General features: G+C 42.4%; 1 protein-coding gene across 1 annotated transcript in view; it reads right to left on the bottom strand.

Annotated features, from left to right (window-relative positions):
• Positions 1 to 311: 311 nt before the first annotated feature.
• si:ch211-198m17.1 (serine-rich adhesin for platelets) overlaps positions 312 to 24,559 on the bottom strand; it is a 43,954-nt gene continuing 19,706 nt past the window's right edge. The window contains exons 3-14 of the mRNA XM_063213471.1: positions 8,752 to 9,180; positions 8,181 to 8,285; positions 7,825 to 7,931; positions 7,553 to 7,611; positions 7,210 to 7,352; positions 6,716 to 6,868; positions 6,044 to 6,086; positions 5,762 to 5,799; positions 5,282 to 5,378; positions 4,790 to 4,988; positions 2,415 to 2,441; positions 312 to 855 (exon numbers count right to left, since the gene is read on the bottom strand). Of these exons, the coding sequence (XP_063069541.1) occupies positions 676 to 855; positions 2,415 to 2,441; positions 4,790 to 4,988; positions 5,282 to 5,378; positions 5,762 to 5,799; positions 6,044 to 6,086; positions 6,716 to 6,868; positions 7,210 to 7,352; positions 7,553 to 7,611; positions 7,825 to 7,931; positions 8,181 to 8,285; positions 8,752 to 9,180 (1,580 nt within the window). The 3' untranslated portion in view covers positions 312 to 675. The remainder of the gene's footprint in view (positions 856 to 2,414; positions 2,442 to 4,789; positions 4,989 to 5,281; positions 5,379 to 5,761; positions 5,800 to 6,043; positions 6,087 to 6,715; positions 6,869 to 7,209; positions 7,353 to 7,552; positions 7,612 to 7,824; positions 7,932 to 8,180; positions 8,286 to 8,751; positions 9,181 to 24,559) is intronic.

Below are 24,559 nucleotides of genomic sequence, written 5' to 3'. Positions count from 1 at the left end.
TCTGTCTTTAAATGTATAATGCTGATAAAACTTTGATTTGGAAATAAAAACAATCCATGATTTCAGCGAGACTTACAGCTCATAAGAAACTAAATGCCAGGCCCTAAAACAATTGTGTGTAGAGACAAATCTGATGTGTTTTCCGTCCCTGGGTGCCTTGCAGTTTTATATTCCGTTAGTAACATGTAGGTTCAGGGAAAGGTGGCGGACAGACTGAAAATATATTAGGGACGGAGAGTTCTTCCCATACACCCACACTTCCTCACCCTCCTCACCCCCACCCCTACACCCACCCCCAAACACACCCACGCAAGAGCAATTAATTACAAATCTCAACTACAACTTTGTAGTGACATGCACACAAACACCCATAAGAATGCTCACACCCCAACCCACACCCATTGTACAAATACCGTGTTTTGGGAGGGTGTGCCGCCCTCTACAGACATTTGATCCATGGCTTTATTATTGTGGCTATTAATTCTCCTCTCCTCCCACATCTCTCACTCACACTTTCTTTCTCTCCCTCTCACTTTCTTCTTCTTCCTCTTCTTCTTCATCTTCTTCTTCTTCTCTCGCTCTCTCTCTCTCTCTCTCTCTCTCTCTCCCCGTCCATAATCCCACCACCCTTCAGTTCACACATCCCCACCATTCAGTCCTTCTGCCATCCCTCCTCTAGGTGGAGTTGTTCTCTGCTCTCTCCATCATCGTCCGTTCATCCCATGTGCTCCTGTTGTCGTCTCCGGGGAGGAAGTAAGGGTTCTCGTGGCCCTGGACCAGGTACGAGTAGCGTGATGCCGATTGGCCTTTAAAGGTGCCCAGGTTATCCACAGGTGTGACGTCATACGAGCCCGTCTGGAGCGAGGAAAGCAGGGAGGGAGGGAGGAGAGAGAGCATGACCATCAGATTTACATGTGAAGTGGAATACAAAACAGACACCAGTCAGCACCAGTGATGGGGTAATCCCTAATGTCAATCAACAGGGAACTCAATCTCTCTCTCTCTCTCTCTCTCTCTCTCTCTCTCTCTCTCTCTCTCTCTCTCTCTCTCTCTCTCTCTCTCTCTCTCTCTCTCTCTCTCTCTCTCTCTCTCTCTCTCTCTCTCTCTCTCTTTCTTCTCTTTCTACAGGTAAAGTAGACATTGAGTTTGATCGTTTTCATGCTGAGATCCCATTCAATCAGGTACGTCCATTCAGATTTCTCCACCAGAAAGCTGTGTACCCACAGAAGAACAAAGTACTTGAAGGGCATCATTAATATGATTATTAATTGAAGTTGGAATGGACTTTTATTTGTCCACTTTCATGTACTACATTCTGTGAGTGAGAAGATGATTCTCAACGTTCATCTGCTACTGTATCTTTCTCTGTCCCTCTGTGTTTTAACAGTGATCTGTCTCTCTTTTTCACTCTCATTTCTTCTCTCCTTTTTGTTTTCCTCTAGACTGTAACTCCAGACTGTATTACTGTCAACTCTGACACTGACTTTCTCTACAAGTAGTAAATAAGCATATCTCTCTCTCTCTCTCTCTCTCTCTCTCTCTCTCTCTCTCTCTCTCTCTCTCTCTCTCTCTCTCTCTCTCTCTCTCTCTCTCTCTCTCTCTCTTGTATCTCTCTGAAGTTCTTATTAAATGGCAAATAAATTAGATGGCTTTTCATTTTTTTGAAGTGGCTTTGACAATTAATCACATTTGCATCAGCAAATGGAACTTCATTCCCAACTGATTACTTCACCCGTTTTATTTTTAAAGCACTAATTTAAGAGTCAGAATGAAACTCTATGTCTCTTTACGTAACAAGCAAGCACACACACACAAACACACACAAACACACACACACACACACACACCCACACACACACACACACACACACACACACACACACACACACACACACACACACACACACACACACACACACACACACACACACACACACACACACACACACACACACACACACGCACGCACGCACGCACACACACACACACCCCTCTTCCAAACACACTTGAACTGTATACCCAAGCACCTCATACAGACACACTCACACAATCAGTAATATACAGTAATTCACACAGTAACACTGCACTGTTTGGACACCAAAAGCAGTCAATCACTGACACCCCCATTTCCCTAAAGAGAACCTGATTGTCCCAGACCACCAGCCCTGATCGAAGGACTTATACAGGGGCAGTCATGTCCGCCCACTCCACCATCTTTGTGAGGTCACAATGGCTTTGGCGTCCATATGTGAGCGCCATGCTGGGAGATGGTGAAGGAGGAGGAGGAGGAAGAGGAGATTGGACTGTTGATTTGGATGCAGAGAAGCAGAAGGAGTCCACAAGACGAGGAGGCAGGAGGAGGAGGAAACTGGGAGGGAGGAGGTGGTGGAGGTGGGAGCATGGCCGGTCCTTACCTTACGACCGATCTTCTTTAAGGGTATCTTTAACAGTCACAGGACGGGACAGGCATGCAAGGTCAAGCAGGGTTAGGGAGGGGAAACGTCACATGACACAACCGCACATACAAGCACGCACATACACGCGCACAAACGCGCGTGGACACACACACACACACACACACACACACACACACACACACACACACACACACACACACACACACACACACACACACACACACACACACACACACACACACACACAAAGACAGATACACACATAGGGGTATTTTAATAGATGCAAATGTGTGGTGCAGACGTACTCAGATTATCTTAACTTGGCTTGGTTATTGCTGACGTTTCACTGGCTTACCAAGACTATGGTACTCTGTTTCCATGTCAGATAGGTTAATCTGTCTTTGCAAACTTGACCAGAGCTTTAAAATATGTAAACAGTTTAATCTAAGGATTTCGGCACCCCACACATTTGACCTTTCTGTGGCAAAAACAAGTGTTAGCTGACATGTGCAGTGCACATGTAAGCAATTTCTACCACTGTGTTAAAAGAAGTGTAGTATAATCCATTGCCATCACTACATGGATGAAATGCCTAATAAAACCTCTTCATGTACTGAATAGAAATCTATCAAACGAACATTGTTCATTATATCATTCTGATATCTGATACAATAGAAATAACTCATAGCAATACATAGTTTACAGACTGCTGTATGCAAGATTTATCTTTTCATTGTGTTGCATGTTGACAATATCAACCATTCCAAAAATATCGACACGAATCTACACAAATAGCATTTTGGGGATGTCATAATTGTAAATGTCTCCACAGTAACTATTCAAAGATGTCAGGAACTGTGTTGCTATTCAGACTGACACAGGTGGGCAGGGGAACCAGGTTGGTCTGACCTTTGCATGCAGGGAAGTGCAGTGGTTGACTCCGACGCTAAACCAATGGGACAGAAAAGGTGGAAGTTCCTGCATGTGGACGCATGCAATGCCACTTCCTCAGAGGGTCAGGATGGGGGGTTGGTGGGTAGTGAGATGCCGTTCTACTACCACTGAAAACACCTCAGCTCCAGCTAGCCGCCAGACTCATGGAACGCACTTACATGTGAGGAATATTCTGATTTCTACATGGAATGGGTTGAGGTATTCAATTTGCGCATGAGCCGCGTAAACTCTTTATTCGTTCCAAAAGTGCCCATGTTCGGGCAAAATTCTGGCTGCAGAACGCTGTTCCAAACATGTAACTGGAACATTCCAGAACTTGTCTTAAAATGAATACTGATAAAATATAATTTGGAAACGGAATACAAGATGCATGTAACTGGCCTCATGGTCTTCAACTCATGTCTGCCATGTTGGTACAACCATAGTAGCTTCAATATCAGTGGGTGGTGCAGATTACTACAGAATATGTACGCATACTATCTAAAGTTACAACCCCGTTATACTATCACTACAGTGAGTTTATCAACAAAGGTGATGCTACAGTTGTTTCCACAGCTTTGTGACAAATTAACTCCTTTTTAAACTTAATTTTGGACGTACACATTCTGATGGCTTACCGCATGAGGCCAAATGATCAATTCTCCTGGCTTAAGAAATATTTGACCTGCATAATTTGAGTCCATTTATAGGCCTACATTCTGTTATAAGTTCACACCAAGGTCACGCACGTAGCTTGACCAGCACAAAAGCGTGTCACAGATTACCAGCTAGACCTTGATATTATTGCCAAATATTGCCAAACTCAGTGGAAAAATGTGAACTGTTCGGGTAGAGTAACAACTACACAACAATAGATTGACACATTTGTTTGTTTTAGGGCTAAATACTCTCCTGACCTCAGTCTTGGCCCAGATTGAAAGAAAACTGGACAAACAAACGCCTGTCTGGAACAGTCTGTGTTACACAGCTTTTAGTGATCCTAGCTGTTCCTAGTATTCAGATCCCTTTTTGGTCACTTTGGCCTGAAATCTAGAGCGTGTTAGTGGGTAAGTAGCAGCATGGCAGGAGGACTGTCATGGAGAGGGACCAGAATGGGGTTCAACAGACAGGGCAAACACTGAGATTAATTAGCAACAAAACACAAATGTTAGGGGCCTGGTGGCCAGGCTCACTCCAGTCCACACAGACTGGAGAGGAGAGGGCACATACAGTTGAATACAGGGGTGCGTTTCTCGAAAGCGTAGTTGTTAACCACTTAGCAACTTCCGTAGTTGCCAATTGGAAATTCCATTGCAAACAACAAAGTAGCTAATCTAGTTAGCAACTATGGTTTCGAGAAACGCGCCCCAGTAACGTTAGGGCACACTGCCCGATGAGAGGGGGTTATTGGGGACAGGGCAGGGGTGGCCGTCACTCACCAAGCCATTGGTACCCCTCTTGGAGACAAGGGAGTGGGTGCTGCCCCCCTCCATCATCTCCAGGCTGGTCTCGGGGCTGGGGCTGGTCTCCGGGATGGCGCGGGGCAGTGGCATCACGCCCTGTGTGGGCCACGAGCTACGGAAGTCGTCCGGGGAGTAGGGGCTCCTGCACGTCTTCGGCTGCTTCACGCGGTCTTTCCTGTGGGAGGAATACGTTCACGCACAAACGCACACACAGTCCATGTGTGTCACACAAACACATATTGTCATGTCCATGCACACACGGGCATGAATACACACGCTCAGAATACACCTTCGCCTCCACAAGCGTGAATGCATACACACACAGAATCTCTCTCACACACACAGGTGCACACACGTTCAAACATACTAACACGAAAAACACACACACACACACTTCGACACACACACACACATACAGATACAGAGACAAACACAAACACAGATACAGCCAGAGGGCTATGAGCTGACCTGCACATGATGAGGTGGTAGAGGAGGAGGGCGAGGATGAGGATGAGCAGGACCCCTCCCAGCACACAGGAGATCACCACCACCGCCAGCAGAGATGCTACACACACACACACACACACACACACACACACAGGCACACACATACACACACACACACACACACACACACACACACACACACACACACACACACACACACACACACACACACACACACACACACACATGCACGCACACACACAGGCACACACACACACTCATACACACACACACAGAAACAGTCAGCAAAGACAAAGAGATACAGTACACACGTGACACGCACGCACGCACGCACAAACACACACACATACACACAGACATGCAAAAAAGCAGTCAGCAAAGACAGAAAGATACAGTACACATGTGAACACACATGCACACGCACGCACGCACACACCTACACAATAGCAACTGAAATGAATAATACCAAATTGTACTTACAGTCGTCACAGTTGAAGCCACCATATCCAAAGGGACACCTACAGGAAAAGAGTTGTCTTTGAGTTGAGCACGGATATCTTCACCTGTGATATTTACTCATGGGTTTCTCAAAGCAACATTAATATTGCATAGCTGATATGCCTATGAATAGTACAATATCACTAAGCAAACATTAATCGCGCTAGCAGACTCTCTGTTTACTTTCTCTCTCTATTTCTGTCGCCCTTTTTTTCTTTTTTCTCTCTGTCATCGAAATGTCTAATCACGATTCACGGTACTTACCAAACACATATCCCTCCTTCTGCCTTCTGGCCACTGGGACAGGCTGCAATGGAAAAAAACACGACATAATAAATATCTTTCAGTAGCATGAGACAAACAGAGAGTGGAAAGATCTGGGCAGGGTTTCCCCCAGCACTTTGTAGTCAAGGTGGCCACCTTGATAACTAACACCTACTGACTTGACTATGCCCCCTGAAAAGATACAGATGTTCCATTTTTAATGAAACAAAAAAACCTTTGACATTGATATCTGGTGTGAAATTGCACAACATAGCCTTTCTGATGATAATCGCATGTCAAACACTGCTGGGGCGGACACAAGGTCACAGTAATGCTGCACATATACTGTATTTCTCAAGATAATTTAAATAAGCGGCTGATCCTTGCTATCTTCAAACTGGCAGCTGAGTTAATGAAAAAACCTTTAGTTATGTGCACAGGCAAGTAGACATTTATTGTCTCCTGAAATAAAATTATTTTGTGCACCCAAACATATAGTCCCTTGTGGCACCATTTGGAGCCTTCGCTACCTGTACCAGTCCTTGTTCCCAATTCTTCCTAAAGTTTACTAGCATAGAATAAATGGACAAGATGCCACTTTGAAAAGAACGTTTGTCTATTGGTTTGGTACTGGTTTGGGATTAATTGACTGCAATGATGCTGCTCACATACCTTGGCAGGACTTGGTGTGGTAGATGTTATTGACGTAGCCTGCCTTACAGGAGCAATTGACTATCCCACCCTGCGCACTACACACAGAAGTCTCGGGGTCGCATGCGCTGGGGATAGAGGGATCAGCAGAGGGCGAAGGACACAGAGGACGCTCTGAGGAGGTGAGGGAGAGGGAGAGAGAGAGAGAGAGAGAGAGAGAGAGAGGGAGTGTGAGACTTAACCAGTTTAAGCCTATGGCACCTGCAAAAACGTTTGCAAAATGACCTTCCGGTTGGGAAAAGGTACCCTCACCCTATAAAATATATCAGCGTCAGAAGCACATAAAAGCATGTGTTAATTCAGCTCTAACATAACCACATTTTAATTTAAAAACTAAAATTTCAAGAGCCTGAAAGCAGAGTCCATGCAGCTCCAGGCGCCTGGGTTACTGCTGCGTGTATGCAGCATACAGCCTCAATGGATTAATAGGAAAACAATGTTCTGTTGTAACTCACCCCAATACATTGCTTTGGCTAGAATGGATCCACAGTTATCACAGTTGTCAATAGCCTCATGTATGGCAAATGTGGTACCGTTCTCTGTGGCATTAGATTCTATGTTAAATATGTTTTCAACAATAGCAACCACACTGCCCTTTCTGTGGAGATAAAATCAGAACAAATCAGATAAATCATCACATCATCTACATACTTTCAAATAAGTATCTCAAATACTGAAATACACAGACTGTATGTAGTGGCAACAAAAGTATAAATAGTGAAAGGACCTAAACAGATATAGCAGTGCATTGTAAATCACAATACTGACACACAAAATGGTTGGCTGCTGATGACTCACCTCAGACTGAGTACTATGGATTCGATATAGCCAGCCTGTTTGTCTAGCGCTGTCTTTAACTGTAAAACAAAAGTCAGAGTCAGTGTGTAGTATGGCGATCCTGAAAAACTATGCAAATTCACGTCACAAATAAAATATATTTTTTTAATGTTCCACCGTCATGACATTTCTTTCAAAATTTGATCACATGAAATGACAGACAAAATAAAATACCAGGCATTATGTTTGTAAATAACATATAACACCAACAAGTGTTGCAGTTGACCACCTACGGCTTGTCTGATTTCCTTTGCAATGCTTTTGAACTTCTGGCTTGACTGGTCAGCCATTTCAGGCTCAAACTGTCTGTCTACTCGCAATTTCCCAGGGAAAACGCGTGCTGAAATGGAAAACAAAAAAAAGATTTCTAATTTGAAATCTTAAGCTTTAAAAAATTACTGAAGATAATTAGTCCATCATCTCAGAAACCTTATGCACACTTGTAAAATCTCTATAATCATTTGCACAGGTGAGCGTTCAGGTGAGTGTTTGAGTATTTAACTGTTATTTTACATTAATAACAATTCATAGCAAATACTGATAACAATATGCCGTACCCACTGCCCCCATTTTGTAGCTGGATCATTACCTTCCATGCAGACTGAAGGGTTGCCTTCCACTAGGTAGGTACCCGTCAAACACTGACAAGTGGAGTTCACACAAAAACTGCCGGGTGGACACAAGGAACAGGGATCTGGGGGGAAAGTGAAGTATAGAGAAAATGTAGCAGTGGAAATCTGAGGGTAATATTCCTACAGAACAATGTTGGTTAAGTGACAATGTTGAAACATTGGTAAAATACATTGTACATTGCTCTTTCAATTTAAATAGTTCCCTTCCTTTGAGAAAGTCAGAAATACCTGCATGTTGCTGATGATATTTTGACCATTGGTCTATTTCACGTTAAATTACTACATCGATAAAGCTCTCCTCAACACTTGCAATACAAGGGTTACGTATTCTTCTTTTATTCTATAAACATTTTGTTTTGATTATGATCAATTGGAATATTCTGATGCTTACACACTCAAAAGCATAGATTATTCTAGCTTGTATGTATGTAGTTGTCTGCAATGTGTGTAGTTGCGATGTATGTAGTTGTCTGTCTGCAAATAACATGTTTCCACTGTCTGTATGCCCAGCACAAACATGCAGGGTACCTGCTATTGATCCATTTGTTGAAGATGTGGGCATGACAGTAGTTGTCGTTGGCGTGGTGACAGACCCAATTGACTCTGTTGACCTGATGGTTGTACCCTCAGATGATGGGACAGCTGTAGTCTCACTTTCGGTGGTTTCACTTCCTGTTGTGTCAGTCACCGTTGTGGTGGTCTCAGCAGATGACACCTCTGTAATTGAGCTCCTACTGGTAGCGGTACTGGGAGTGGTCGAGCTGTCCGTAGTCGGCTCGAGGGTAGTGGTACTGGGTGTGGTTAGGGGTAGGGTCGAGCTTTCCGTTGTCGGCTGGATGGTAGTGGTGGCCATGCTGGCGCTGGAGGTTACTGAGGTGCCAGGAAACAATGTGGTGGTTTCAGCAGCAGAAGATGTTCCCATGGTTGTTTCGCTCACTTCAGTCACTCCACCAGTGACTGATCATGAAAATTGTAGATGGGAAGAATAGAAACTCAATTAAAAAACAGTCAGATGGTTATCTACATAACTATATAAATGCATATGTGATTATTTATACAGGAGGCCTCTGCAGCCTTATTGATTGGAATCTTCTGTCACTCAAACGCTGTGCTCAGGTGACTTGCCGTTAAGCATTTTGCCCTTTCGAGCTGCGCGCACAGCGTGAATGCTTGTGAACGGAGAAACTCGCGTAAGAATGGGAAAAGAAATCTACTCAATCAAGTTTTTGATCAGGAACACCTTGATTGATTGCACTAGAAGACTACCTGATTCCGCAGACCAGAGAGAGTGTTTTCTAGAGAGAAAAAAAGCTGGTGATTGTGAAGGCCACTCATGACCTCTGACCATTCCACTGCTAATGCCACATTCATTGCGCAAGAGCAGAGAAGCAGAGAAGCAGCAGAGAACGAAGAGCTCAAATCAGAGTCGGAGGTCCCCCAAGCCCCTTGGGAGATTAGTGGGAGCTGGGTAAAGCTCCTACCTGCTGACGATACCACAGCGGTCGGTGTAGAAAATGGATTAGAGGTGGCGGTTGAGCCAGTGGAGAACATTGGTGAGCTGGATGCAGACACTGGGCTGCCGGTGTCTACGGCAGAGGTAACTCCAGTGGTAGGCTCGGAGTTAGTGGTTATATTTGGTGTTGAGTTAGTGGTGTTAGTGGAAGTGGTTGCCATGGTGGTTGCTAAGGTGCTAGTGTTAGTGGTAGTGTTTGCCATGGTGGTTGCTATGGTGCTACCATTAGTGGTGTTAGAAGGGCCCATGTTAGTGGTGTAGGAGGTTTGCATTGTGTCTGCAGTCGGTGTGGTAACATCAGAACCTGTGACATCAGTAACAGGGCCTGATGATGGGGAGATTGTGGAGTACAATGTTTCTGTGTTAGTGGTTGCACTGGTAAGAGATGGCGATGTAAATGCATCAGGGGTAAATGATGACACTGTCTGGTCAGTGTAAGGGCTTGTTTGGTTGTCAGTGTTTGGACTGGTGAAGAAACTAGGTGTTGAGATGCTATCTGTAAGGGGTGTTGAGTAGGTAGGTGTAGATGTGGGAATGCTGTTTGAAGTGGATGATATATCATTTAAAGATGTGGTTTGAAAGGGAAGCGAGGAAGCTTCGGTGGTGAATTCAGTACTATTTTCTAATGTTGATGTGTATGCTGAAGTTATAAGGTCTGAGGTCACATCAGTTATGGATGTCTCAGTGGTTGAATAAAGTACTGAACTGGTGGTAAATGTTTGGTTTTCTGTTGTGTTAGAGGATGTAGGTGTACTTAATTCTGTGGTCAGAATAGGATCAGTCTGGAGGGTGGACGTCGGATGTTCTGTAAAGGGAAATGTTGAGGTGTTAGTAATGGTTGATAAAGTAGTTAATTCAGTTGTAAATGTCTCTACATTATCTGTTGGACTGCCCGTGACTCCATCAGGGGAAATGGTTGATGTATCATTTTTGGTGGAGTTAATGGCTGAGGTTAATTCTGTCGTAAGTGTAGGTTCAGTCTGCATGGTGGATGTTGGGATTTCTGTGGAGGGTAGTGGTGAGGTGTTATCAGTTATGGGCGTCAATGTGGTTGGATAAGATACTACACTGGTGATTAATGTTTGCTTTTCAGTTACATTAGGAGTTGTGCTTAATTCTGTCATAATTGTCGTATTAGTGCCTATGCCAGATGTTGGACTGGATGTGTCTCCTTCAGGGAAAATGGTTGAAGTAGCATCCTTTTTGGTGGTGTTAGAGGTTGCACTTAATTCTGTAGTGCCGGTAAGTGTAGGATCAGTCTCTATGCTGGATGTTAGACTGATTGGGACTCCTTCAGGGAAAATGGTTGACATATTGATATTTTCGGCTGAGTTAGAGGATTTGCTTAAATCTGTAGTAATTTTTTGATCAGTCCCTATGGTGGATACTGGGTTCTCTGTGAAGGGTGATGTTGAGGTGATTTCAGTTATGGGTGTCAGAGTGGCTGGATCAGATGCCACACTGTTGGTGGATTTTTGGTTTTCTTCCACGTGTGAGGTTGTGCTTAATTCTGTGGTAACGGCAGGACCAGTCTCTAAGGTTGTTATCAAGTTTTGTGTGAAAGGTAATGTTGAAGTGTTATCAGTTATGGATGCTAATGTGGTTGGATAAGGTGTTCTTGATTCTGCACTATCTACGGTGGATGTTGGATTTTCTGTGAAATTCAATGTCGAGGTGCTATCAGTTATGGATGGCAAAGGAGTTGGATCCATTTTTAATGACAATGTAGTTGACACAGATGAAACAGTGGATATGAATTGCTGGCTTTCTGATATGCTTGAAGTTGTGCTTAATTCCGTGGTAACTGTAGTGGTAAAGGTAGATATTGGATTTTCTGTGAAAGGTAATTTTGATTTGTTGTCAGTTATGGCTGACAAGGTAGTTAGATCAATTGTGGACGACAACTTAGTTGAATCCGACAAAACACTGGAGGTAATTTTTTGGCCATCTATTACGTTAGAGGTAGCGCTTAATTCTGTGGTAACGGTAGGATCAGTCACTAAGGTTGTTATTGAGTTTTCCTTGAAAGGTAATGGTGAAGTGTAATCAGTTATGGATGCCGCTGTGGTTGGATAAGATACTACACTGACAGTTGGTGTTTGGTGTTCAATTACATTAGCGGTTGTTCTTAATTCTGCACTGTCTATGGTGGATGTTGGATTTTCTGTGAAAGTTAATGTTGAGGTGCTATAAGTTATAGATGGCAAAGTTGTTGGATCAGTTATGAATGCCAACGCAGTTGAGTCAGATGAAATACTGGATGTGAATGTTTGGCTTTCTGCTATGCTAGAAGTTGTGCTTAATTCTGTGGTAATTGTAGGAACTGTAGTCTCTAAGGGGGTTGTTGGCTTGTCAGTGAGAGGTAATGTAGAGGTGTCAGTTATGGATGACAAGGTAGTTAGATCAATTATGGACCACAACTTGGTTGAATCTAACAGAACACTGGAGGTTATTTTTTGGGCTTCTGCTATGCTAGAGGCTGTGCTTAATTCTGTGGCAACTGCAGGAACTGTCGGATCTGTCTCTGAGGTTGTTACCGAGTTTTCTGTGAAAGGTAATGTTGAAATGTTATCAGTTATGGATGCTGCAATAGTTGTATAGGCTACTACACTGGCAGTTAGTGTTTGCTGTTCTATTACATTAGAGATTGTTCTTAATTCTGCACTGTCTATGGTGGATGGTGGAATTTCTGTGAAAGTTAATGTTGAGATGCTATCAGTTAAGGATGGTAAAGGAATCGGATCAGTAATGAACGAAAGGGTAGTTGAATCAGATGAAACACTGAATGTTAATTGTTGGCTTTCTGATAAGCTAGAAGTTGAGCTTAATTCTGGGGTAACTGTAGAATCAGTCTGTAAGGTAGATGTTGGATTTTCTGTGAAAGGTAATTTTGATGTGTCATCAGTTATGGATGACAAAGCAGTTGTATCAATTATGGACGACAACTTAGTTGAATCCGGCAAAACACTGGAGGATATTTTTTGGCCTTCTGTTATGCTAGACGTTGTGCTTAATTCTATGGGAACGGTAGGAACCGCATGATCAGTCCCTAAGGTTGTTATTGAGTTTTCTATGATAGGTAATGTTGAGGTTTTATCAGTTATGAATGCTGCTGTGGTTGGATACGACACTACACTGGTAATTGGTGTTTGGTGTTCTATTACATTTGAGGTTGTTCTTAATTCTGCACTGGCTATAGTGGGTGTTGGCTTTTCTGTGACAGTTAATGTCGAGGTGCTATCAGTTCTGAAAGGCAGAGTAGCTGGATCAGTTATGAACGACAATGTAGTTGACTCAGATGAAACACTGGATGTGAATTGTTGGCTTTCTGATATGCTAGAAGTTGTGCTTAATTCTGGATTAACTGTAGAATCAGTCTGTATGGTAGATGTTGGATTTTCTGTGGAAGGTAATGTTGATGTGTAAACAGTTATGGATGATAAAGTAGTTAGATCATTTGTGGATGACGAATTAGTTGAATCCGACAAAACACTGGAGGTTATTTTTTGGCCTTCTGTTATGCTAGAAGTTGAGCTTAATTCTGTGGTAATTGTAGGAACTGTAGTCTCTAAGGGGGTTGTTGGCTTGCCAGTGAGAGGTAAGGTTGAGATGTTATCAGTTATGACTGGCAAAGTAGTTTGGTGAAATAAATCATTGGAAGTTATTTTTTGATTTTCTGTTATGCTAGAAGAATCCGTAGACCCTAAAGTCTTTGTTGGGTTTTCTATGATGGGTAATGCTGAGGTTATATCAGGCATGGTTGACAAAGTGGTTAATTCTGTTGTAAATGTCTCCACAATAACTGATGGACTGCTCGTTACTTCATCCTGGAACATGGTTGATGTTGCGTCATCTTCGGTTGAGATTGGTGTGGTGGTTGATCCTGTAGTAAGTGTAGAATCTGTATTAATAGTGGATATGGGGATTTCTTGGAAGGGTAATGTTGAGGTCCTATCCATTATGGGTGTCAGAGTGACTTGATCAGATGCCACACCAGCAGTGAATGTTTTGGTTTCTCTGACATTAGAGGGTGTATTTAATTCTGTAGTAGGAATAGGATCAGTCCCTATGGTAAATGGTTTTTCTGTGGATGGTAATGTCAAGGTGTCAAGGTGAGTGGTTTGACGAGATACTACACTGGCAGTTAAAATTAAGTTTTCTTCAACATTAGATGTTCTTAGTTCTTCAGTATCTATGGTCGATGTTGGGCTTTCTGTGAAAGGGAGCGCTGGGGATAACAAAGTAGTGAGATCAGGTAAAACACTGGATGTCGATTTCTGGTTTTGTAATATGTTAGAGGTTGTGATTAATTCTGTAGTAGGTGTAGGATCAGTCTCAATGAATGTTAGGTTTTCTGTGAATGGTGATGTTGAGGTGTTATCCTTTAATTCTGTTGTAGATGCCTCTACACTAGCTATTGGACGGGTTGAGTCTTCATCAGAGAAAAGGTTTGATGTGGTGTCTTTTTTGGTGGAGTTAGTGGTTGTGGTTAATTCTTTAGTAAGTGTAGGATCGATAGGCCTGTGAATGGTGATGTTGGGTTTTCTGCAAAGGGTAGTGTTGAGGCTTCATTGGACATGGATGTCGGCGTGGTTGGATAATATACTACATTGGCTGATATTGTGGTCAGTGAAGGACTAACAGAAGGTGTTAGGTTAGGTGATATAGAACCGCGTAGTGTTACAGTTATGCCAGGGACTGTTGTCTGTGATGTCAGGAAAGGGTGAGTGATGGATGTTGAACTGGATATGGGTGTTGATGTGGCTAATAAAGTTAACACTTCGATTGTTGATACGGATGTGAGAGTGTCTGTGTAGGTGGTCTCAGGTACTTTGCTCAATTCTGTATTAAGCGCATGATCAGTCTCTATGGTAGATGTCGGCTTTTCTGTGAAAGTCAGTGTCAATGTGTTATCAGTTATGGGTGATAAAGTAGTTGGATCAGATTGTACATTAGATATTGTGGCGGTTGTATCAGATGGTATGTTCAGTGAAAGAATAGCAGAAGGTGTTTGGTTGGGTGATGTAGGACTTGCTACTGTTGTGGTTATACCAGGAGCTGTTAACAGGATAGAGTCAGAGCTGGATGTCAGACTAGATGTGGTGGTTAATGTTTCTTTTTCTGTCATGTAAGAGGCTGTGCTTAATTCTGTGTTAACTGTAGTGTCAGTCTCTAAGGTGTTTGTTGAATTTTCTGTGATGGATAATGTTGAAGTGTTATCAGTTATAGGTGTAGGAATGTTTGGATCAGATAAAACACCGGTGGCCGATGTCTGGTTTTCTGTAATGTCAGACGTGTTTCTTGATTCTGTCATCTCCATGGTAGATGTTGGGGTTTCTGTTACAAGTAATGTTGATGTGTCATCACTTATGGTTGCCATAGTGGATGGATAAGATACAACATTGGCAGGTGCTGTTTTGTCCTCTATTACATTGGATGACTCTGACTCTGTTTGAAGTGGAAGATTAGTCCCTAAGGTTGAGTGTTCTGGGAAAGATAGCGTTGAAGTTATGTATGCCATAGTTGTTGGATCAGATTGTCTATTTGTCATGTCGGCTGGATCTGATATTGTGGTCAGTGAAGGACTAATAGAAGGTGTTTGGTTAGGTGATATAGAACCGGCTTGTGCTACAGTTATGACAGGAACTGTTGCCTGTAATGTAAGGACAGGGTGAGTGATGGATGTTGAACTGGATATGGGTGTTGATGTGGCTAATAATGTTAACTCTTCGAGTGTTGGTGTTGGTGTTAATGTGTCTGTGTAGGTGGTCTCAGGTACTATAATCAATTCTGTATTAAGCGCAAGATCAGTCTCTATGGTAGATGACGGCTTTTCTCTGAAAGTCAGTGTTGAGGTGTTATCAGTTATTGGTGAGAAAGTAGTTGGATCAGATTGTACATTAGATATTGTGGCGGTTGTATCAGATGGTATGTTCAGTGAAGGATTAGCAGAAGGTGTTTGGTTGGGTGATGTAGGACTTGCTACTGTTGTGGTTATACCAGGAGCTGTTAACAGGATAGAGTCAGAGCTGGATGTCAGACTAGATGTGGTGGTGAATGTTTCTTTTTCTGTCATGTAAGAGGCTGTGCTTAATTCTGTGTTAACTTTAGTGTCAGTCTCTGGGGTGTTTGTTGAATTTTCTGTGATGGGTAATGTTGAAGTGTTATCAGTTATGGGTGTAGTAATGTTTGGATCAGATAAAACACCGGAGGCCAATGTCTTGTTTTCTGTAATGTCAGACGTATTTCTTGATTCTGTCATCTCCATGGTAGATGTTGGGGTTTCTGTTACAAGTAATGTTGATGTGTCATCACTTATGGTTGCCATAGTGGATGGATAAGATACTACAGTGGCAGGTGCTGTTTTGTCCTCTATTACATTAGATGACTCTGACTCTGTTTGAAGTGGAAGATTAGTCCCTAAGGTTGAGTGTTCTGGGAAAGATAGCGTTGAAGTTATGGATGCCATAGTTGTTGGATCAGATTGTCTATTTGTCATGTCGGCTGGATCTGATATTGTGGTCAGTGAAGGACTAATAGAAGGTGTTTGGTTAGGTGATATAGAACTGGCTTGTGCTACAGTTATGACAGGAACTGTTGCCTGTAATGTAAGGACAGGGTGAGTGATGGATGTTGAACTGGATACTGGTGTTGATGTGGCTAATAATGTTAACTCTTCGAGTGTTGGTGTGGGTGTTAGTGTGTCTGAATAGGTGGTCTCAGGTACTGTGCTCAATTCTGTATTAAGCGCAAGCTCAGTCTCTATGGTATATGACAGCTTTTCTGTGAAAGTCAGTATTGAGGTTTTATCAGTTATGGGTGACAAAGTAGTTGGATCAGATTGTACATTAGATATTGTGGCGGTTGTATCAGATGGTATGTTCAGTGAAGGAATAGCAGAAGGTGTTTGGTTGGGAGATGTAGGACTTGCTACTGTTGTGGTTATACCAGGAGCTGTTAACAGGATAGAGTCAGAGCTGGATGTCAGACTAGATGTGGTGGTGAATGTTTCTTTTTCTGTCATGTAAGAGGCTGTGCTTAATTCTATGTTAACTGTAGTGTCAGTCTCTGGGGTGTTTGTTGAATTTTCTGCGATGGGTAATGCTGAAGTATTATCAGTTATGGGTGTAGGAATGTTTGGATCAGATAAAACTCTGGAGACCAATGTCTGGTTTTCTGTAATGTCAGACGTATTTCTTGATTCTGTCATCTCCATGGTAGATGTTGGGGTTTCTGTTGCATGTAATGTTGATGTGTCATCACTTATGGTTGCCATAATGGATGGATAAGATACAACATTGGCAGGTGCTGTTTTATCCTCTATTACATTAGATGACTCTGACTCTGTTTGAAGTGGAAGATTAGTCCCTAAAGTTGAGTGTTCTGGGAAAGATAGCGTTGAAGTTATGGATGCCATAGTTGTTGAATCAGATTGTCTATTTGTCATGTCGGCTGGATCTGATATTGTGGTCAGTGAAGGACTAATAGAAGGTGTTAGGTTAGGTGATATAGAACCGCGTAGTGTTACAGTCATGCCAGGAACTGTTGCCTGTAATGTCAGGACAGGGCGAGTGATGGATGTTGAACTGGATATGGGTGTTGATGTGGCTAATAATGTTAACTCTTCGAGTGTTGGTGTTGGTGTTAATGTGTCTGTGTAGGTGGTCTCAGGTACTGTGCTCAATTCTGTATTAAGTGCAAGATCAGTCTCTATGGTAGATGTCGGCTTTTCTGTGAAAGTCAGTGTTGAGGTGTTATCAGTTATGGGAGACAAAGTAGTTGGATCAGATTGTACATTAGATATTGTGGCGGTTGTATCAGATGGTATGTTCAGTGAAAGAATAGCAGAAGGTGTTTGGTTGGGTGATGTAGGACTTGCTACTGTTGTGGTTATACCAGGAGCTGTTAACAGGATAGAGTCAGAGCTGGATGTCAGACTAGATGTGGTGGTGAATGTTTCTTTTTCTGTCATGTAAGAGGCTGTGCTTAATTCTGTGTTAACTGTAGTGTCAGTCTCTGAGGTGTTTGTTGAATTTTCTGCGATGGATAATGTTGAAGTCTTCTCAGTTATGGGTGTAGGAATGTTTGGATTAGATAAAACACCGGAGGCCGATGTCTGGTTTTCTGTAATGTCAGACGTGTTTCTTGATTCTGTCATCTCCATGGTAGATGTTGGGGTTTCTGTTACAAGTAATGTTGATGTGTCATCACTTATGGTTGCCATAGTGGATGGATAAGATACTACAGTGGCAGGTGCTGTTTTGTCCTCTATTACATTAGATGACTCTGACTCTGTTTGAAGTGGAAGATTAGTCCTTAAGGTGAAGTGTTCTGGGAAAGATAGCGTTGAAGTTATGGATGCCATAGCTGTTGGATCAGATTGTCTATTTGTCATGTCGGCTGGATCTGATATTGTGGTCAGTGAAGGACTAATAGAAGGTGTTTGGTTAGGTGATATAGAACCGGGTACTGTTACAGTCATGCCAGGAACTGTTGCCTGTGATATCAGGACAGGGTGAGTGATGGATGTTGAACTGGATATGGGTGTTGATGTGACTAATAATGTTAACACTTCGAGTGTTGGTGTGGGTGTTAGTGTGTCTGTGTAGGTGGTCTCAGGTACTGTGCTCAATTCTGTATTAAGCTCAAGCTCAGTCTCTATGGTAGATGTCGGCTTTTCTGTGAAAGTCAGTGTTGAGGTGTTATCAGTTATGGGTGACAAAGTAGTTGGATCAGATTGTACATTAGATATTGTGGTGGTTGTATCAGATGGTACATTCAGTGAAAGAATAGCAGAAGGTGTTTGGTTGGGTGATGTAGGACTTGCTACTGTTGTGGTTATACCAGGAGCTGTTAACAGGATAGAGTCAGAGCTGGATGTCAGACTAGATGTGGTGGTGAATGTTTCTTTTTCTGTCATGTAAGAGGCTGTGCTTAATTCTATGTTAACTGTAGTGTCAGTCTCTAAGGTGTTTGTTGAATTTTCTGCGATGGGTAATGCTGAAGTGTTATCAGTTATGGGTGTAGGAATGTTTGGATCAGATAAAACACCTGTGGCCGATGTCTGGTTTTCTGTAATGTCAGACGTGTTTCTTGATTCTGTCATCTCCATGGTAGATGTTGGGGTTTCTGTTACAAGTAATGTTGATGTGTCATCACTTATGGTTGCCATATTGGATGGATAAGATACTACAGTGGCAGGTACTGTTTTGTCCTCTATTACATTAGATGACTCTGACTCTGTTTGAAGTGGAAGATTAGTCCTTAAGGTGAAGTGTTCTGGGAAAGATAGCGTTGAAGTTATGGATGCCATAGTTGTTGGATCAGATTGTCTATTTGTCATGTCGGCTGGATCTGATATTGTGGTCAGTGAAGGACTAATAGAAGGTGTTAAGTTAGGTGATATAGAACCGGGTAGTGTTACAGTCATGCCAGGAACTGTTGCCTGTGATGTCAGGACAGGGTGAGTGATGGATGTTGAACTGGATATGGGTGTTGATGTGGCTAATAATGTTAACTCTTCGAGTGTTGGTGTGGGTGTTAATGTGTCTGTGTAGGTGGTCTCAGGTACTGTGCTCAATTCTGTATTAAGCTCAAGCTCAGTCTCTATGGTAGATGTCGGCTTTTCTGTGAAAGTCAGTGTTGAGGTGTTATCAGTTATGGGTGACAAAGTAGTTGGATCAGATTGTACATTAGATATTGTGGTGGTTGTATCAGATGGTACATTCAGTGAAAGAATAGCAGAAGGTGTTTGGTTGGGTGATGTAGGACTTGCTACTGTTGTGGTTATACCAGGAGCTGTTAACAGGATAGAGTCAGAGCTGGATGTCAGACTAGATGTGGTGGTGAATGTTTCTTTTTCTGTCATGTAAGAGGCTGTGCTTAATTCTGTGTTAACTTTAGTGTCAGTCTCTAAGGTGTTTGTTGAATTTTCTGTGATGGATAATGTTGAAGTGTTATCAGTTATGGGTGTAGGAATGTTTGGATCAGATAAAACACCGGTGGCCGATGTCTGGTTTTCTGTAATGTCAGACGTGTTTCTTGATTCTGTCATCTCCATGGTAGATGTTGGGGTTTCTGTTACAAGTAATGTTGATGTGTCATCACTTATGGTTGCCATATTGGATGGATAAGATACTACAGTGGCAGGTACTGTTTTGTCCTCTATTACATTAGATGACTCTGACTCTGTTTGAAGTGGAAGATTAGTCCTTAAGGTGAAGTGTTCTGGGAAAGATAGCGTTGAAGTTATGGATGCCTTAGCTGTTGGATCAGATTGTCTATTTGTCATGTCGGCTGGATCTGGTATTGTGGTCAGTGAAGGACTAATAGAAGGTGTTAAGTTAGGTGATATAGAACCGGGTACTGTTACAGTCATGCCAGGAACTGTTGCCTGTGATGTCAGGACAGGGTGAGTGATGGATGTTGAACTGGATATGGGTGTTGATGTGGCTAATAATGTTAACTCTTCGAGTGTTGGTGTGGGTGTTAATGTGTCTGTGTAGGTGGTCTCAGGTACTGTGCTCAATTCTGTATTAAGCGCAAGATCAGTCTCTATGGTAGATGTCGGCTTTTCTGTGAAAGTTGGTGTTGAGGTGTTATCAGTTCTGGGTGACAAAGTAGTTGGATCAGATTGTACATTAGATATTGTGGCGGTTGTATCAGATGGTATGTTCAGTGAAGGAAAAGCAGAAGGTGTTTGGTTGGGTGATATAGGACTTGCTACTGTTGTGGTTATACCAGGAGCTGTTAACAGGATAGAGTCAGAGCTGAATGTCAGACTAGATGTGGTGGTGAATGTTTCTTTTTCTGTCATGTAAGAGGCTGTGCTTAATTCTTTGTTAACTGTAGTGTCAGTCTCTAAGGTGTTTGTTGAATTTTCTGCGATGGGTAATGTTGAAGTGTTATCAGTTATGGGTGTAGGAATGTTTGGATTAGATAAAACACCGGAGGCCGATGTCTGGTTTTCTGTAATGTCAGACGTGTTTCTTGATTCTGTCATCTCCATGATAGATGTTGGGGTTTCTGTTACAAGTAATGTTGATGTGTCATCACTTATGGTTGCCATAGTGGATGGATAAGATACTACAGTGGCAGGTGCTGTTTTGTCCTCTATTACATTAGATGACTCTGACTCTGTTTGAAGTGGAAGATTAGTCCTTAAGGTGAAGTGTTCTGGGAAAGATAGCGTTGAAGTCATGGATGCCATAGCTGTTGGATCAGATTGTCTATTTGTCATGTCGGCTGGATCTGATATTGTGGTCAGTGAAGGACTAATAGAAAGTGTTTGGTTAGGTGATATAGAACCGGGTACTGTTACAGTCATGCCAGGAACTGTTGCCTGTGATATCAGGACAGGGTGAGTGATGGATGTTGAACTGGATATGGGTGTTGATGTGACTAATAATGTTAACACTTCGAGTGTTGGTGTGGGTGTTAGTGTGTCTGTGTAGGTGGTCTCAGGTACTGTGCTCAATTCTGTATTAAGCGCAAGCTCAGTCTCTATGGTAGATGTCGGCTTTTCAGTGAAAGTCAGTGTCAATGTGTTATCAGTTATGGGTGACAAAGTAGTTGGATCAGATTGTACATTAGATATTGTGGCGGTTGTATCAGATGGTATGTTCAGTGAAGGAATAGCAGAAGGTGTTTGGTTGGGTGATGTAGGACTTGCTACTGTTGTGGTTATACCAGGAGCTGTTAATAGGATAGAGTCAGAGCTGGATGTCAGACTAGATGAGGTGGTGAATGTTTCTTTTTCTGTCATGTAAGAGGCTGTGCTTAATTCTATGTTAACTGTAGTGTCAGTCTCTAAGGTGTTTGTTGTATTTCCTGCGATGGGTAATGCTGAAGTATTATCAGTTATGGGTGTAGGAATGTTTGGATCAGATAAAACACTGGAGGCCAATGTCTGGTTTTCTGTAATGTCAGACGTATTTCTTGATTCTGTCATCTCCATGGTAGATGTTGGGGTTTCTGTTACCTGTAATGTTGATGTGTCATCACTTATGGTTGCCATAATGGATGGATAAGATACAACATTGGCTGGTGCTGTTTTGTCCTCTATTACATTAGATGACTCTGACTCTGTTTGAAGTGGAAGATTAGTCCCTAAAGTTGAGTGTTCTGGGAAAGATAGCGTTGAAGTTATGGATGCCATAGTTGTTGAATCAGATTGTCTATTTGTCATGTCGGCTGGATCTGATATTGTGGTCAGTGAAGGACTAATAGAAGGTGTTAGGTTAGGTGATATAGAACCGTGTAGTGTTACAGTCATGCCAGGAACTGTTGCCTGTAATGTCAGGACAGGGCGAGTGATGGATGTTGAACTGGATATGGGTGTTGATGTGGCTAATAATGTTAACTCTTCGAGTGTTGGTGTTGGTGTTAATGTGTCTGTGTAGGTGGTCTCAGGTACTGTGCTCAATTCTGTATTAAGTGCAAGATCAGTCTCTATGGTAGATGTCGGCTTTTCTGTGAAAGTCAGTGTTGAGGTGTTATCAGTTATGGGAGACAAAGTAGTTGGATCAGATTGTACATTAGATATTGTGGCGGTTGTATCAGATGGTATGTTCAGTGAAAGAATAGCAGAAGGTGTTTGGTTGGGTGATGTAGGACTTGCTACTGTTGTGGTTATACCAGGAGCTGTTAACAGGATAGAGTCAGAGCTGGATGTCAGACTAGATGTGGTGGTGAATGTTTCTTTTTCTGTCATGTAAGAGGCTGTGCTTAATTCTATGTTAACTGTAGTGTCAGTCTCTGGGGTGTTTGTTGCATTTTCTGCGATGGATAATGTTGAAGTCTTCTCAGTTATGGGTGTAGGAATGTTTGGATTAGATAAAACACCGGAGGCCGATGTCTGGTTTTCTGTAATGTCAGACGTGTTTCTTGATTCTGTCATCTCCATGATAGATGTTGGGGTTTCTGTTACAAGTAATGTTGATGTGTCATCACTTATGGTTGCCATAGTGGATGGATAAGATACTACAGTGGCAGGTGCTGTTTTGTCCTCTATTACATTAGATGACTCTGACTCTGTTTGAAGTGGAAGATTAGTCCCTAAGGTTGAGTGTTCTGGGAAAGATAGCGTTGAAGTTATGGATGCCATAGCTGTTGGATCAGATTGTCTATTTGTCATGTCGGCTGGATCTGATATTGTGGTCAGTGAAGGACGAATAGAAGGTGTTTGGTTAGGTGATATAGAACCGGCTTGTGTTACAGTCATGCCAGGAACTGTTGCCTGTGATGTCAGGAAAGGGTTAGCGATGGATGTTGAACTGGATATGGGTGTTGATGTGGCTAATAATGTTAACACTTCGAGTGTTGGTGTTGGTGTTAATGTGTCTGTATAGGTGGTCTCAGGTACTGTGCTCAATTCTGTATTAAGCGCAAGCTCAGTCTCTATGGTAGATGTCGGCTTTTCAGTGAAAGTCAGTGTTGAGGTGTTATCAGTTATGGGTGACAAAGTAGTTGGATCAGATTGTACATTAGATATTGTGGCGGTTGTATCAGATGGTATGTTCAGTGAAGGATTAGCAGAAGGTGTTTGGTTGGGTGATGTAGGACTTGCTACTGTTGTGGTTATACCAGGAGCTGTTAACAGGATAGAGTCAGAGCTGGATGTCAGACTAGATGTGGTGGTGAATGTTTCTTTTTCTGTCATGTAAGAGGCTGTGCTTAATTCTTTGTTAACTGTAGTGTCAGTCTCTAAGGTGTTTGTTGAATTTTCTGTGATGGGTAATGTTGAAGTGTTATCAGTTATGGGTGTAGTAATGTTTGGATCAGATAAAACACCGGAGGCCAATGTCTTGTTTTCTGTAATGTCAGACGTATTTCTTGATTCTGTCATCTCCATGGTAGATGTTGGGGTTTCTGTTACAAGTAATGTTGATGTGTCATCACTTATGGTTGCCATAGTGGATGGATAAGATACTACAGTGGCAGGTGCTGTTTTGTCCTCTATTACATTAGATGACTCTGACTCTGTTTGAAGTGGAAGATTAGTCCTTAAGGTGAAGTGTTCTGGGAAAGATAGCGTTGAAGTCATGGATGCCATAGCTGTTGGATCAGATTGTCTATTTGTCATGTCGGCTGGATCTGATATTGTGGTCAGTGAAGGACTAATAGAAGGTGTTTGGTTAGGTGATATAGAACCGGGTACTGTTACAGTCATGCCAGGAACTGTTGCCTGTGATATCAGGACAGGGTGAGTGATGGATGTTGAACTGGATATGGGTGTTGATGTGACTAATAATGTTAACACTTCGAGTGTTGGTGTGGGTGTTAGTGTGTCTGTGTAGGTGGTCTCAGGTACTGTGCTCAATTCTGTATTAAGCTCAAGCTCAGTCTCTATGGTAGATGTCGGCTTTTCTGTGAAAGTCAGTGTTGAGGTGTTATCAGTTATGGGTGACAAAGTAGTTGGATCAGATTGTACATTAGATATTGTGGCGGTTGTATCAGATGGTATGTTCAGTGAAGGAATAGCAGAAGGTGTTTGGTTGGGTGATGTAGGACTTGCTACTGTTGTGGTTATACCAGGAGCTGTTAACAGGATAGAGTCAGAGCTGGATGTCAGACTAGATGTGGTGGTGAATGTTTCTTTTTCTGTCATGTAAGAGGCTGTGCTTAATTCTGTGTTAACTGTAGTGTCAGTCTCTGAGGTGTTTGTTGAATTTTCTGCGATGGATAATGTTGAAGTCTTCTCAGTTATGGGTGTAGGAATGTTTGGATTAGATAAAACACCGGAGGCCGATGTCTGGTTTTCTGTAATGTCAGACGTGTTTCTTGATTCTGTCATCTCCATGGTAGATGTTGGGGTTTCTGTTA

The sequence above is a fragment of the Engraulis encrasicolus genome, chromosome 2 (assembly GCF_034702125.1).
Source record: "Engraulis encrasicolus isolate BLACKSEA-1 chromosome 2, IST_EnEncr_1.0, whole genome shotgun sequence".
Taxonomy (NCBI): domain Eukaryota; kingdom Metazoa; phylum Chordata; class Actinopteri; order Clupeiformes; family Engraulidae; genus Engraulis; species Engraulis encrasicolus.
The sequence above is the reverse complement of the archived record's forward strand: the minus strand, read 5'-3'. Positions and strand labels throughout refer to the sequence as shown.